Source organism: Chelonia mydas, chromosome 3 (assembly GCF_015237465.2).
Source record: "Chelonia mydas isolate rCheMyd1 chromosome 3, rCheMyd1.pri.v2, whole genome shotgun sequence".
NCBI classification, from domain to species: domain Eukaryota; kingdom Metazoa; phylum Chordata; order Testudines; family Cheloniidae; genus Chelonia; species Chelonia mydas.
In genome coordinates this window covers 106989648-107006644 of record NC_057851.1, presented here as the reverse complement: position 1 = coordinate 107006644, position 16997 = coordinate 106989648, and the positions used below count along the sequence as shown (strand labels likewise).

At 41.8% G+C, this 16997-nt stretch overlaps 1 protein-coding gene across 7 annotated transcripts in view; it reads left to right on the top strand.

Moving 5' to 3' along the window:
- SHPRH (SNF2 histone linker PHD RING helicase) overlaps window positions 1-16997 on the top strand; it is a 130652-nt gene that overhangs the window by 65462 nt on the left and 48193 nt on the right. For all 7 annotated transcript variants that reach the window (XM_043543081.1, XM_043543083.1, XM_007056264.4 and 4 more), the window contains 5 exons: window positions 10073-10180; window positions 11083-11225; window positions 14377-14550; window positions 14899-14961; window positions 16679-16904. In XM_043543081.1, the coding sequence (XP_043399016.1) occupies window positions 10073-10180; window positions 11083-11225; window positions 14377-14550; window positions 14899-14961; window positions 16679-16904 (714 nt within the window). The remainder of the gene's footprint in view (window positions 1-10072; window positions 10181-11082; window positions 11226-14376; window positions 14551-14898; window positions 14962-16678; window positions 16905-16997) is intronic.

Below are 16997 nucleotides of genomic sequence, written 5' to 3'. Positions count from 1 at the left end.
TAAACACACTTTGCTGCCTTAAACCTTTTCTTCTCTGTCTAGTAGCGTAAGCTGGTGGGTGATTTCATCAGCGAGGGAAAGGAAATAAATTTCCAAGCATCAGGGGTTGTCTATACTGTGCATTAGTCCTCACCAAAGGTGTGTAAGTTCTAGTGCACTCAAATATGTTGTGCACTAATTGGCTTATGTGAAATAGGACTCCAGAGAACTTTTAGTGCATGCCAGCAGGGTCCACACTTCAATTAGTGTGCAACATGCTAGTGTGTATTAGAATCTCCATTCCTCTGGTGTGGACTACTACACTGTATAGACAAGCCCTTAGTCTCTTTAATATCCTTTCTGAAGCCCAGTGTCTTCCATGGTTCTGAATGTCTGGGCTACTCTTCTCTCTCTGCAGCTTTATGGAGGTGGATCAGTGTTTGGCTCCACACACTCTGGCCACGCCCCCTCCACTCTCACTTGCCAACAGATTTCCTGCTGCCTCCATGGCAGCAGACTGGAGCAGTTTCTGTTGCTTCCATCCTTACTTTGCAATTTGAGCTTTTTCTGTCCAGCTTTTGGGCACTGAGGAGAAGTGTTACTCTTCCTCCCTAGGTCAGGTAATCCCTCGGGGGTTTAATCCACCCTGAGCCTCTGCTCTCTGCTTGCTCCTCTTTCCCTTCCAGACATGGCATAGCAGCCAAGAAAGCACAGGGCTAAATCCAAGCAGTGCTCTATCCGTGAAGCACCTTCCCAGGCTCCGTAAATGTTGAGTAGTACCCAGGCAACTGACCCTAACTCTGTTAGGTTCTGGGTCTATGAGTCAGATAGGCAGTTGTGGTCCTCAACTCCAGTCTGGGAAAAATGGACCAAGAACCCCAGTGCAGAGCAGGGAGAGGCTCTAATCATGAGGAGGATCCTGACCACCTGACTCCTGGGATAAATCCCAGGGGACCTAGTGGAGAACAATGAGGGGAGTCTTGTGGGTCCTGAGTGCCCTGGGGAAAGAAGCAGGGTCCTCCCTCCCAAGCCAACCAGGAGGACTCAGACAGTGAGTTCCCCACTCCCACCAATAAGGGGACCCAGCGAGAGAGGATTCGGAGTCAAACCTCTGAAGAGGACTCCAGGAAGGTAAGCAACAAAAGGCCTTACAAAGCTGCAACAGTTTCTGTGTTCCCAAAGCCTGCATAAAAAGGTTAAAAATCCAAAAAGGAAAAAAAGAAAGAGGAAAAAATACACACAATCCAGGACATGAGTTTTCTGACTCGTCTTCCTCCCCCTCCTCCCCTTAGGAAGGTGAGCTGTTCGGATCTGAATCCCAACGGAATGCAGGGAGGGGGAATGTAGCAAAAGGGTGTTTTTTGGTTTTGTCGTGCCCCCCCCCGAAATGTCAAGCAACAACATTGTTTCTGTGATTCAAATCCAACCTGAGCAGGCTCCTGAGAGTAAGCCTCAGAACAAATTTCTCTCCACAAAATCATCCCCCGAGGTTGCAATACCCCATTATTCCTTCTTCAAGGAAGTGAGTAGAGATGATGGAACAATCCCGATGCAGGCAAGCACATTAATAGGAGCGATCGTAGGTTCTGTAACATTCAAAAACCAAGGGGGTCTATTACTGACATACCGAGAGTGGATACCGCTATAGCGTCCCTCCAGTGATATGGTTATTCCCTCAGAGGGGGAGTTGTACCAGAAGAACCACTAATAAACATGGATAGAAAGACGGAGGCCACTCTCAAAAAGGATTTTGAAGCTTCAGACACCCTTTGAGCACCCCGGGCAGCTACCTGCTTTGCAAAAGCATTTCTTTCCTGGCTGGAAATCTCAATGCCCTTAAGGACAGAGATCACCCAACTTTGGTTCCATTTTAAAGCAGGTGTCCCTGGCAACAGCATTTGTTGCTGGTGCCTCAGTGGAGGCACTGAGATTCTCAGACTGAGCCATGACTTCCAGCTCAATAGCCTGGCACCACCTATGGCTGTGTCCATGGAAGGTGGACACTCACTTTAAACAGGTCCTATGCTTGGCTGAGTTTAGAGGCTCCATCCTTTTTGGAGAAAAGCTGGAGAAGGTGGTGGTTGATGCAGCAAAATCCAGACAGTCTCTCCCTGCCCCACTAAGTGCTCCCAGGAGAGAGTACAGACCAGCTTTCAGATAGAGGCACTCCTTTCGCTCACCATTCTCATGGAGGTACTAGCAAAAGTACAACAGATTCTCCAAGGGAAAACTGTGAAATCGAGGTCCCGGATGGGAAGTCTAGAGGGACTTTAACCCTCCCTCTCTTCCCCAGATTTACTTCATGAAAAAGATCATATCTGCCTTTGCCCAGAACTGCCGCTCGGGGGCAGAATTTCCCATTTCCTAGAGGAATGGCTTCCACTAATGAGACAAATGGGTCAGGGAGACAGCCACAGATACTCCCTCGAGCTAGGGGCTCTGTCCTATCTTTTCTTCATTCAGTCATGCAGCTCCAATGACCCTATAAACCACAATCTGATCCAGAACCAAGGATCTCATGTTCTGGTTATAGGAATGATAGTGTGTGTAATTTCAGAAGAAAGGATGTCTAGGCTCTACTCCATGTTTTTCATTGTCTGGAAATGCATGAGGGTTATCAGAGCCATTCTAAACGTAAAGCGGTTCAACAAGTGGATGAAGAAAACTAAGTTTCAGATGGAGATCCTGACCTCTACGGAGTCATCCCTATCCCAGGGGGACTTCTTGACTTCAGTAGATCCAGTGGATGCATATCCCCATTAGATGGTGCCACTGCAGACTTCTGAGGTTCGCTGACAGCAGGAAACATTATCAGTACTTGAACACTACCATTTGGCCTGTCCTTGGCCTCCAGAATTTTTACAATGATATTGGTAATGATAAACAGCCACACACAGGTTGCAGGGAACTCAGCTGTATCCTTTCCTGGATGACATTCTGATTAGAGCTCCATCTTGATCACCAGTGCACAGGGCCATGTCTCAGACATTGTGTCTGCCCCAGGCGCACAGCTTCATTATCAATGCCAAGAAAGATTTCCTGGTTCCATCCATCTGGGGGCAAAAATACACATCTCAGTAGCAAGGATCTACCCATCATTAGAAAGGTTTCAGAAAATCCAGGAATTTATCATCTTGTTCCAGAGTCACAGGAGACCTGCCATAGCATTATGCTTCCAACTGCTAGGACTCCTGGTTTTGTGCATAAGGATCATTCCATGCATAAGAAGTCTTCAAGCTTTGATTCTCAGGGTGTAGGACCACTCCCCAGAATATGTGAAAGATCAAGTACAGATTCTGACAGAGGTGTTCAGTCCACAAACAGTGTCCACAAAGGCACGTCTCCTTCCATATCCTTTAGTCTTCACAACTGATGACAATCTGGAGGGCTGGGGAGTTCACTTGAAGACCTAAACAACCCAGGGTATCTGGAGCCAGTAGGAAAAAGCTGAGAGCAGTCAAATTAGCTTTGCAAAGGTTCCAGCTCACCGTAAGGGGGAACCATGTCCTGGGTCAATCAGATAATACAACTACAATTGCATATTTAAACAACAAAGGGGAAACAAGAAGACTGATGCTACACATGGAAGCACTGGAAATAATGAGGTCAGCAGAACAGTTCCTCCTTTCCCTCAGAGTGTTCTACGTCGGGGATCTGATCCAAAAGGCAGGCTGTTCAGCAGGCGTAGGGTCAACAACTCTGAGTGGTGCCTGAATCAAAAAGTTTTTGATCTCCTCATTCAAACATTCAGCCTCCTTTTGACCGACTTAGGGATTATAGTGGACGAGAAGCTGGATATGAGTCAACAGTGTGCCCTTGTTGCCAAGAAGGCCAATGGCATTTTGGGATGTATAAGTAGGGGCATTGCCGGCAGATCGAGGGACGTGATCGTTCCCTTCTGTTCAACATTGGTGAGGCCTCATCCGGAGTACTGTCTCCAGTTTTGGGCTTCACTCTACAAGAATGTGGAAAAACTGAAAAGCGTCCAGCGGAGGGCAACAAAAATGATTAGGGGACTGGAACACATGACTTATGAGGAGAGGCTGAGGGAACTGGGATTATTTGGTCCGCAGAAGAGAAGCGTGAGGAGGGATTTGATAGCTGCTTTCAACTACCTGAAAGGGGATTCCAAAGAGGATGGATCTAGACTGTTCTCAGTGGTAGCAGATGACAGAACGAGGAGTAATGGTCTCAAGTTGCAGTGGGGGAGGTTTAGGTTGGATATTAGGAAAAACTTTTTCACTAGGAGGGTGGTGAAACACTGGAATGCGTTACCTAGGGAGGTGGTGAAATCTCTTTCCTTTGAGGTTTTTAAGGTCAGGCTTGATAAAGCCCTGGCTGGGATGATTTATTTGGGGATTGGTCTTGCTTTGAGCAGGGGGTTGGACTAGATTACCTCCTGAGGTCCCTTCCAATGCTGATATTCTATGATTCTATGACTTGTTTGCAAATCACATGAACACAAAGATGCCAAAATATTTCACAAGGGAGGCAAACCCCAGAACCGGGGACAGATGCCTTGTTGTACAGTTGGCTATTGGGGAAGATGGTCTCAAAAATAAGATGAGAACAGAAGGTGGTAATTCCTCATTGGCCAACACCTTGGTTCTCAGACCTGATAGACCTAAAACCAGAACCCCTACTCTAGTTCCCATTGAGACCAGACGTCCTCTTTTTTTCAACTAACGGTTTCAATTCACAGCCTGGCTGTTGAGACGGAAGTGTGGTCTCAGTCTGTCCTTCAGAGTCATCAAGACATTGTTTTCGTTTAGGAGGAAATCGATAATAAAAGCATACTTCTCTAATTAGTCCAGATTCTACAACTGGTGCCAAGAGCACAATGCAAATCCCAGAGATCTTGGCATTCCAGACTTTTTGGGTTTTCTCCAAGAAGGCATAGACAGTACCATTGCTCTTCAGGTGTCTGCTCTTAGTAACATGCTATTCGTGGGGTCTTTGGGTTCCATGGCAGACAATCCACAGATTCCTTTGAGCTGTCCAGCTAGTCAAACCAGTGGTCAGGCCACTCTTTCTAAAATGGGACCTACCACTAGCATGGAGGGCTGTGACAAGCTATGACTTCAGTGTCAGCTGCTTTTATCCATTAAGGCTTGTTTCTTAGTAGCTGTCTTGCCCACAAGGTAAGTTTCAGAGCCTTATTTATACAAGAGCCTGACTTCATGTTGTATGAGGACAAGGTGATGCTCAGAACGCTAGAATCCTTTCTTCCTAAGATGAATTCCTCTTTCAACACTTCCCAAAAGGTTGTGCTTCCTTCCTGTTGTCCCAAATCATAACACCAAACTGAAAAGGTGTTTTACATCTTAAGATGTCTGAAGAGTATTGAAAATCTACAGAATGCATGAGAAGATTGGGCTCCCTATTCATGTCCTTCCATGGACATAGAGCTTCCAAATGCTCTATCATTTTGTGGATTAGACTGTGTATTGTGGAAGCTTACAAATCATCAGAGGTTCCTGTCTCAGAAGGGATCAAGGTGTGCTACATGAGATCCTTAGCAATTTCATGGGTGGAACGAGCAAGTGTGTCCACTTGAGAAACTTGCAAAGTGGCCACTTGGTCTACATTTAATACCTTCATTAGTCGCTGTAAGATGGATCTATCTTCTGCAAAGACCTCCTTTGGCAGGAAGGGGCTGCAGGAGGTAGTCCAGAAATAATATTGACCTTTGACTGAGCTCATGAAAAGAGGGGGGCTTCTTATCTGTTGAATTCTGTTTTCACAACACTTTCTCTGTCTGATCACTTCTTGCTACTTCCTGGACATCCAGAATTGTGGGAGATTCTGGGTTGCAGAATGGAAATTTCTTACCAATAATTTCCTCTCTGTAAGTAGCATCTACCACAATTCTATCCACCCTAGATGGCTCATGAGCCAAGGATCAAATATCAAGTGGAATTGTTATGATAGGACAGTTTTTTCCCTTGGTCTAATGTACATAGTTGTTACATTGTCTCTGGAATATTTTGTTAGTGAAATTATGTAAGTTTTACAGTTTGGGAATAACTCATCTGGTGGTAAGCAGGAGAAAAGGGAGTATGGCAAGAGTATGCAGAGCCAAAATGCTGATCTGCCTCTGTGAAGCTATGGTGAGAGGAGAGCAGCCCAGATATCCAGAATTATGGGAGTTGTTACTGGCAGAAAGAAAATTCTGAAAGAAATTTTCCATTCATTTGTGGAGAATACAACAAGCCACAAACTGTCATAAAACAAAAACAAATCAACTGAAAAGCACTGGGCAGTAATTCCAGTAGGCTTTCCCTGCTTTAGCCAGCTGAGAAGGGAGTGGACATATCTTTCCCCTTAGATATCCTTTGGTGCAAATTCCCCTTACTCCTGTACTTTGCCCTGACCAAACATGAGAGGCAGGGACCTGTGAACCTTTTACAGACTGCATCCCCTTTACCTTGTCACAATTGCCATGGTTTGTTGGAATGTTCAATAAGTGCATGCATGTGTAATTTTGTATGCATATCTCTTGTGTGTGTTTCTCTAGTGTTGCATTGAATGGGATGCTTTTTTCCGCAGCGAATTAAAGTAGTGATGGAGATTAAAGTAGTTTCGGCATTATTTTAAACTGGAGGACATGTACCATAAGCTTTCAAAGTGGAATTGTTTTTCTCTTTCTCAAAAGTAACTATGCATAAACAGATTTATGTGCTTCTTAGCAAAATTCATATTTGAAAAAGGGCATACTCTCATAAACTGTGATTATACTGTTTCGCTAATAAAAAAAAGTCTTTGATGGCTAGCCCATATCTTTGTTCACCTGCCACCAATTTAGACTCTGCTTTGTTACTTTCTCAGTAGTGCATATTTAGCTTTCTTTTCCTTGCTTCCCTTCTAGAACTAGAGAAAATGCTTTACCATTCTCTTTTCGTCTTTTTCTCTTGTATCACAGCGCAATCATAGTGCTTTATTACCCTTTTTATAAGATATGCATGCCAATAATTTGAGCAAATCTACTCAATTTTCTTTTTGAGGGGATTAAAATATACATATTTTGGGCATAAATTGGTCTTAAACTGTTCTTATGGATGCTGCTAAATTCCATGATGTGCTGTCAAAATTTTAACAGGGTGCCCTCAAAATTTCTGCCTCAGTCAGAGATGATATATGGGAGGTCGTTTCTACTCCACTTCACCCAAATTCCATCAGTTCCATATTCTGCTCCTCACCCCACACTGACTAATTTCTATCCATCCATGTACTTTTGTATAAGCTCCTACGTGCCTTCCTTACCTGTCCAGCTGTTCCTCGAAGCAACAAAAATAGTGGTAGGTGGGTTGTCTTGTCATCTCTGATTGTGGAGTGATCAGGCCAGAGGCTCTCTGGTGATGGGCTCAGTAGGTGATTGGGACAGAATCCCTTTTTAATATTTTATGTAAAGTCTCCCTTACTGCTAGTAGTCTCCTAGCTTAGTGGTTTTCAAACTGTGACCCAGTACTGGGTCATGGAATGTAAGGCACTGGGTCGCGGTGGCTCTGGTCAGCACCGCCGACCGAGCTGTTAAAAGTCCTGTTGACGGTGCTGCCTGGCTAAGGCAAATCTAGTCCCTACTTGTTCTGATACCGCGCTGCGCCCCAGAAGTGGCCAGCAGTAGGTCCGGTTCCTAGGCGGGGGCGCCATGGGGCTCTGCATGCTGCCGCCACCATGAGCACCGGCTCCACACTCCCATTGGTTGGTTCCAGCAAATTGGGGCGCGGGCTTATCTCAGGTGGTTCCCAGCCAATGGGAGCTGAGGGGGCAGTGTCTATAGGCGAGAGCTGCTTGGAGTTGCCGGACCTGCTGCTGGTTGCTTCCGGAGTGCAGCACAGTCTGCGGTGCCAGGACAGGCAGGAAGCCTGCCTTAGCACCCCCCGCTGTGCCACTGACTGGGAACTGCCTGAGGTAAGCCCACACCCCAGCCCCGTGCCCCAATCTCCTGCCCCAGCCCCGAGCCGCCCACCAAACCAGGAGCCCCTTCCTAAACCCCTCATTCTCAGCCCCACCCCAGAGCCTGCACACCCAGCCCAGAGCACTGGCCCCCTCCTGCACTCCACAGCCCTCACCCCTGCACTCCAACCCTCTGCTTCAGCCCTGAGCCCCTCTCAGACCCCAAACCCCTCATCCCCAGCTCCATTGGGTCGCAGGCATCAACAATTTTCTTCAACTGGGTCGCCAGAAAAAAGTTTGAAAACCACAGTCCTAGCTGGTGTGGGAGGATCAGGATGGCATCAATCTCCCCTAGCTTGTATGAGGAGTGCGGGGAGCCAGAAGAACAGGTTTTCTGTGGCTGGTAAGGGGACTTAGCGGAAAGGGGATAGGTATTGGAGATTTGGGGAATAGGACTTCAGAGGCCTGATCCTCCTTCCATTTATACCAGTGCCCCCCCTTCATTGACTTCACACTTGATTACCATAGTGTGAGAGAGCAGAATCAGGTTCCCTCACATTAAGAACTCTTCATACTAAGGTTGGGGCCAGGCAAGCACTGTCAGGGAGGAAGTTGGACTGTAGCAGCCCAGTTGCTTGTTTCTTTCAACCCCTAGCAATTGGTTTACATCATTTTATCTTTTTTGTTATTGTCACAAGGAAAAGGGCTGGAAATTTAGCTCTCATTTTTAAAGAAAAAAATTGAGATTCTTCTTCTTTGTCCTCTTTCAATAAAGTGCTCTTGCCCACCCATATGAGCCTCTCTCTAGTTTCACAAAAAGAAAAGGAGTACTAGTGGCACCTTAGAGACTAACCAATTTATTTGAGCATAAGCTTTCGTGAGCTACAGCTCACTTCATCGGATGCTTTCGATTAAGTGAGCTGTAGCTCACGAAAGCTTATGCTCAAATAAATTGGTTAGTCTCTAAGGTGCCACTAGTACTCCTTTTCTTTTTGCGAACACAGACTAACATGGCTGCTACTCTGAAACATCTCTAGTTTCAGTGAGTAAGCTCCATCCATACCAATGATGATGATAATTCCATAATAATAGAAAAGTGAAGTGAAACTTAACCAACACCAAAATGCAGAAAATAAAGACAAAACTCTGACGCACCAAAATTGTGCTGTGAGGTACTACAGATTTTGACTATTTGTGAAAACACATGCCAGTAATCTACTTGGTAACCTGACAGTAACATATTGCCAAACTGGTGCCAATACCACAATGAATTTTTGTTCATAGAAGTGCTTCGTATCAAAAATAAGAAGAAGTTCATCTGATTTGCCTAAAAATAGCAGAGACAAAAGGTGGGAGAGGTAATATCTTTACTGGACCAACTTCTGTTTCGAGCTTTCGACCCACACAGAGCTCTTCAAATCTGGGAAAGGTACTCCGAGCATCACTGCTAAATGCAAGGTGGAACAGATTTTGTTTGATCTGAAACTAAACATTTAGATTGCATTTGGAGTTTTTTATATGTCTTTAATAAAGTTGATGGAAATTTCAAAATGAAAATGAGTTTTGAATCAAAACATTTTGAAAATGTCAATGAAATGTTTTGATTTTTTTCCAGTTTTTTTAAGTTTTTTTTTTTCTGACCAAGACAATTTCCTGAAATGTTGTGGTCAACCCAAATAGGCATTTTTCTTAACTTTTTTTTGGCCTAAAAATGTCTTTACTCACTATGTTGCAGTTAGGTGTGATGTTCAGGTAAAATATAAAATAAATTGCTGTTCTCTGACTCAGCAACAGCTACTGCTGTGTAGGCACAACAGAATGGCTGAAAGGACACAGAGAGAAAGGTTTAATTCAGAATTCTTTGGCTTTTTTGAATTTAGCTAAAGTCATTTTTCATCACAGTAATATAGTTTTAATGTATTTTAATTTATTTATCTTCTATTTGGAGAAGGAAAAATGGTAGTCAACCTCCTTCCTGCCTACAATTTGTCACAACTGTACTGTTCTCATATTTATAATCTCATGCATTTCAAGCTCTTTTAAACAATTGAATTTGCAGGGAAGCAAATACAGACCTTGAGTAACCAATCACACTCTTGGACTAATGCAATACAGTAGCTGAGAGCTTTTCTATGTTTAATTATTCCTTGTAAATATAAATGACTGATGCATATTTTAAACTCTTATGTGCATATAGGCTGAACAACTTCGACAACATTATATGAGTAAATCCAATGCAGAAGTTTCAGAAGCTCATCAGGCCTTGCAACCAGCGCTACAAACCATTCGTGAGCTCCAGAGAAAGGCAGGTGCCTCTCTTTGGCTTATGATTTTTGATTTACTAATTACTTTTTAACCTGGGTGTCCTAGATTCAAAATATTATTTAATATTTGTAATGTGGTAGCACCTCGAAGCCCTGATCAGAATGGAACCGCATTTTGCTGATCACAGCACAAACACATAACAAAAAGATGGTTCCTGCCTCCAAAGAGCTCACATTTTTAGTATTTGATGAGCTACAACAAATGGACACAACAAGCAGTTAGGAGGAACACAAGATAATAGTGAGAAAATGATGATAAAGCAATTGCTTTATGCTTTTTCCATTGTATCATGTTACACACATACACACTCGCCTCTTCAAATTTAGGCTAAGAATCAAGCTATAAGAATAATACCATACTGGCCTAGAAGATACTATGTTTCTATATTTAAAAAACTCTGCATCAGGTGAGGCCTCTGTTCCTTCCTAAGGAACTGTTCTTCCAGGCAAGTATATCTCAACAGCATTAATTCACTCTGACAACATACCTGATGAGGAAAGGTGTAAAAGAAAGATATACTGATGAAGGCTTGAGCTGAAATGCAGATTCGGCTATAGTATATTACAATAAATAAAGACATAGAAGATTAAATAATAAAAGAAGATTTTGTTCTCTTGCATAGATAGCCTACATCTACCTTATGTAAGCAATTTAACGATATTGAAGTAATTGAAATTTATAAGGAAGTACCAGCTAGTTATGCTGGATATATTTGAGGGCAGAGGTGGGCTTTTCCAACTGTATCTTCATCTCTTGGCTACTTCCAGTAGATTTTACCAGTCCAGGCAGAATATGATTCAGAGAGAAAAAAAGGCTCCTACCACAGCATGCAAAGCATTTACTTGTTGTGAGTGTTCATGAATAAATCTCTCTTGCATACAGATACATTCTGGGTCGCTTTGGTGGTTGGACGTGATCCAGACAGCAATACAATATGCCATTGATGAGGAGCTTGTTCAGCGTGTGCAAAATGAGATAACCAGTAACTACAAACAGCAAACTAATAAACTCTCCATGGCAGACAAGTAAGAGAATAACTACAAAATACACTTAATTCTGCTCAAGTCTTCTAATCAATTTGTGCTAGCAGATGCACTTAAGTGCCAGGCACTTGTGTTCAGAACATCTGCACTGCAATTAAGTTTAAAAACTCACTTCAAAAAGGAGAAACTAAATATATAAAACTTCAAAAGAGAGAGGCCTTCGGTTTTCCCCCAGACAAGTATTCATTAAAATGTTCTCCTTTGTATAATCTACTATGTTTTTTTTTTTAATTTTCTGTGTTCATGCAAAATAATTCAATGTTAATTGCATTGGGATTTAATGTTCTCTAAAACAAACGGACTTGCAATTAATTTTGTTCCTCTAGGGATTCAGTTGCATCAGTTCGGACCCTTATTGGGGTCTATCCATTTCCCGCTTTGCAGCTTCCCATTCTTGAGATACCATTTTCTGGTTAACAAGTTCTGGATGGGTTTCCCACTGGAGACCATCAGTACTACTTCTTCTGTTGGAATGTCACTAGTTACTTTCTCCCCACCAGCATCATCCTTTTCACAAATACCATAAGTCCCAAGTTCAAGAGTACTCCCAGCTCATGGAGCAATAAATTACAAATTCATATGTTTGTCCTGTAAAGTGGTCTATAGATGAGTGACTAGCATTTACTGTACGTGTAAACAGTCTGGCTTCAGATACAGGAACATGAAGTGTAAGCAGTTGCCTTTTAAAAAAAAAAAATTGAAATGTGAATCCCTTATAGGAAAATTTCTGTTTATTTACTCTACATTGCTATAAACAAAGATAGTTCTTCACACACAAGGGAAAAACGGTACCCTTACTTTGAAGAGTTTAGTCATAAGACTTGATCCTGCAAGATGCTGAGTACTGATACAGCAAAGCACCTAATCACATGCTTGACATTTAATTCCACTGAAGTATTGTTTAAAAAAAAAAAAAAAAGAATTTTTATTTTTTATAGCTTTTCTTTTTCCGTACTCAGAGTTGTGTAGAGAAGGAAGACAAAGAAATTCCACACATCACTCATGGAAGACCCATCTTATTGTGAGCGATCATTTGAGACCAAGGGTTTCTCTAAATGCCGCTGTTCAACATAGCTCGGTGAAGACTATTACAGATGTGTGTGTGTGGTTGCCATTAGAGCTTGCCAAAAAGGATGATTCCCTTTCCACCAAAAAGTGGGTGTTTGAGAAAAAGTTTCATTCTGAAGCAGGACAAAACATCAAAAATGTGAACGTTTTCACAGAAAGGAGTTTACCAAAACAGAATTTTTCTTGAACCTAAAGATTTTTTTCAGCTTCCTGGCTTTGCCTCTGGGAAGGCTTTGAACAATTTCACAGGTGAATTTGACAAGAGCCTTCCAGCCCAACTATCGAGAGACAGAGAGGCCAAGCACTGCTGGCCTCCCCATCCCACGGAGCTGTGGGGGAGCCAGTCAGAGTGCCATAGTGCACTGCTGTGTTTCAACGAAAGTTTTTGTTGAATCTGTGGTAGACTCATTGAAATATTTCACTTTCCCAGACTAAACTAAATTTCATTGGAAAATTTATGGCAAGCTATACTTGCCACTATGTATATTGAAAGAGGAAATAGTTCTTCCCTTAAACTGGGCTAGTCAGAAAAACCTTGACTGTCTTCCTAGTTCTATCACTGGCAAGCTGTGACCTTGGGCAAGTAACTTTTCTTTCGGTGCCTCAATTTCCGCATTTGAAAATGGGGGATGATACTTGGTACTCCTTTGTAAAGTACTTTAAGATTTGCAATAAAAATATTCCAGAAGAGCTCAAATATTTTTATTATTATTTTTAAAAATGCAATGATGGAAGCAGCAAGTGCTATCTAATAGCTGAGTAGTGGAGTTGACTGACCCAAGATACAAAGTGGGATTTCTCTCTTTTGGGACACTAGGCAGCTCAGGTTGTTATATTAAACTTAAATGCTACCCATGTGTTTCCAAAATACCCTGTTGGTAATTGGTTAGCTCTCCCATATGGGTTTTATTTAGTTGCAGAATTCCGAATTAGCCCTAAGTATTGCGTAACTTGATTATTTAAACAGCTACCCATTTTCTAACTTTGCTCAGCTTTACACAGATGAACTTATCCTTCTCTAACTTGGCTCATTGTAGTTTTGGAATGCTTTGGATCAGATTTTCCCTAAGAGAGAGAAGTAATCTGTTTAGAAAAAAAATATATACACACACAGTAGAACCGCAGAGTTATGAACACCAGAGTTACAAACTGACTGGTCAACTAAACACTTCATTTGGAACTGGAAGTATGCACTCAGGCAGCAGAGACACACACAAAAAGGAAAATACTGTGCAGCACAGTATTGTGTTAAATGTAAACTACTAAAAAAAGATTTGACAAGGTAAGGAAACTGTTTCTGTGCTTGTTTCATTTAAATTAAGATGGTTAAAAGCAGCATTTTTCTTCTGCATAGTAAAGTTTCAAAGCTGTATTAAGTCAATGTTCAATTGTAAACTTTTGAAAGAGCAACCATAACATTTGAGTTATGAACATTTCAGAGTTTTGAACAACCCCCATTCCCAAGATGTTTGTAATTCTGAGTTTCTACTGTAAGTGCTTTTAAGAATGCCAAGTTGAGCAGTGTTCTGGCATCCAAAGCAGCGTACCCAAAGAAGAATTACAGCCTGGGTAGCAACAGTTCACTTCCCTTGTATTGCACTGGCAGCAGGCTGTGCACCTGATCAAGAGAGATACCTAGGTGTTTGAATAGATGGTTCATCTTCACACCTGTTCGGTATTTTGCCTCTGAGAACTAGAGTAACAAATGCTTGGTGTGCGGTTTTATGTATGTGTCTCCACTGTGAACTGGACTGAGACCACCAAACTCATTACTCCCTGGCCACCAAACACAAATCAGATGGTAAATATTTTCAGGCACTACTGACCTTGACCACATTTGAGACAGTGACCAAGATGGTATGTGCTGTTTCCCCATTTCTAAAATCTGAGCCATTTTCTGTCACTGACTTCAATGGGGACTATTCATGATAGTGAGCATTACACTTCGGGACTGGGTCTTAAGAAGTTTCACTGCATACTGCCATTTATTTGTTTCTCTTCTTTGTGAAAATATTGAATTGGGTTTTGACTTGGTGTGCTATTATGTGTTTTTGATGTTGGTCAGGTTCCGTGACTGTAGAGGCCTTCAGTACCTGCTCACAACTCAAATGGAGGAGGTGAAGAAGTTCCAGAAGCTTGTAAGAGAAGCTGTGAAAAATCTAGAAGGTCCTCCCTCTAAGAAGGTTATTGAAGCAGCCACTCTCTGCCATCTGCGGCCCGTTAGACTTCCTTTGAACAAGTATGTCAAAAATATTGTTTTTGTAGGAGGCGTACTGAGAAGTCCATCTTCTTTTGGAATAAGAGGAAGAAAAATTAAATTTAAATATTAAATCTCCCATTTTAAATGAGATCCGTGCAAACAAACCCTTATGTCTGCATGGATCTAGTTTGCAGGATCCGGCCCTACATTAATTAAAAAAAAAAATGGAGATCTCCTATTTTTTTCACTGAAAATTTAATGAGCTTATTTTTTTTTAAATAATACTTTCATTCATCAGAACAGAGAGAATTCTGGGCATTTCTTAGGAATTAGCTTGGTTGACAATTAAAGTTTTAAATGCTCTCTTTTCAATCTCTTGTATTCCAGTTGTGTCTTCTGTAAGGCTGATGAGCTGTTCACAGAATATGAGTCAAAGCTGTTCTCCCATACGTAAGTACTTAGTTTTCATTCTTATTTTTGTGATTCAAGGAAAATTTTGTTTTGGAAGTTAAAGTTTAAAATATAAACATCTTAAGTTGCCTAAAACACTTGTTTTAGGAGGAAACTATTTCAGCATATTCTTACAAAGAGAGTCAGTGTCAATGTTTATAGGCAGTGTCACTTTTTTATGCATGTTTCATTTAAAAAGACACACTTTTGTAAAATGAACAAATAAGTGTAGTTTTCTCATTAGGGGTTTATGATTTGAAAGATCACAGAGCTAAATTTTCAAAATGTTCCCAGCTTCTTAATGTGCAGATTTTGTAACTGTATGTTCAGCTACACAGTCTGTATGGGCAAATGCTCTTGTGTATGCATGCAAGTCAGAAGTCCTCAGAGAACATGGCTGTTGGTGGCTTTTCATTTCCTCTAAGTAAGAGTACAATCTGATAAATTAGCTGATGATAATCATTATGGTAATGGTTATGAAGTGCCCAGAGAGAGAGAGTGTGTGTCAGTGGCAGAGCTGGAATTAGAACTCTGAAGATCCTGGCTGTCATGCCCAAGCTCAGTACACTAGGTCATGTTGCCTCCACATTCACAAATGTTGTAAATCTCAAATGCCCAGTGGGAGAGGGGGAATACAGAGAGTTTGGGGTTGGTGGAAGGGATTTTCAAAAGCACTAAAATGAGTTAGACATACAAGTCCCATTGGAAGTCAATGGAATTTGTGCTCCTAACTGATGAAACCCCCATCCCATGATTCAAGACGGCTTTAAAGAAAGGGTGTGGTGTGTTTTTTGTTTTGCCAGAGAAGAGTGAGAGATAGAAAGAGACAGGCCTCTGGGCCCCTTGCCACTTGCTAGGGTCAGGGAATAGTTTTGTTTTTTGAGTTTGTGTGTGAGTTAATAAACTGTGCCCTGACTGAAGGGCCTGAAATAGACTTTGGCATGGCACTGAGTTTTTCTTGGGCTGGTGAGGGAGCATATTAATGTACACTCATCCATGGTCAGTTTGGTAGGGAAGGGAGTTGGGAGCTGTTGGGTTTCAAAGATTCTCTTTTGGGGTAGTAGACTTTGAGCCAAGGTTCCTCCTCTGCATCTCTTTGCTGTCAGTCCAGGGACAAGTTAAATATACAGAAGTGCTATTTAAAAAAATATTTATTTTTTTTACACTTGATACCTCCAGTGTCCTTAATAACCACTCTAAAAGTATGATGTCTAAGGCTTTGCAAGAGCTAGTATTGAGTGCATAGCTGACAAGGTGCCCTGCATAGTATTCATGCTACCAGTATCTAACATGCTGCTTTCAAGGGACCGTGGGATAACCATAGTTTAAAAGCAGACACACAAACCAAAGCTGTTTTTTTCCCTATTTTAAATTATGAATATGTTCTAAACCAGAAGCATAAGACTTGATGTTAACCAGAATGTGACTAGAACCACAGGCTGCTTAAATTTGTTTGGCCTGGATGATTATTCTTATTTTGCCTTGTTAATATCTCCTGATTGTCAATGTGGCCATGTTTTGGGGTTCACAAATAGCCAACAAATGGTAGTTAAATATAGCAGTGTATATATATGTATATATGTAAGGTATGTATATAGCTTAAATATAGCAAATGTGTGTGTATATATAAATGTAAGTATAGCAATATATGTATATGTAAGATATGTATATATCTTGAGAAGCTAGTGACAAGTGTTATGCTTTGGTGTATTTAAAGTGTGAAAGGCCAGATGGCTATCTTTGAAGAAATGATAGAAGATGAAGACGGGCTGGTTGATGACCGTTTGCCCACCACAAGTCGAGGACTATGGGCCGCGAGTGAGACAGAGCGCTCCCTAAAAGCCATACTGTCTTTTGCCAAAGCTCATCGAATGGATGTTAGACTAATTGAAGAAGGGAATATATTTCTGGAACTCTTTGAAGCATGGAAGAAGGAGTACAAGGTACAACACATAAGATTCTGAAGAAACATTGCAGTAGTGTATTATATGTAACATGAATATAAGCCAAAATTTTCAACCTAGATGCCTAAAGTT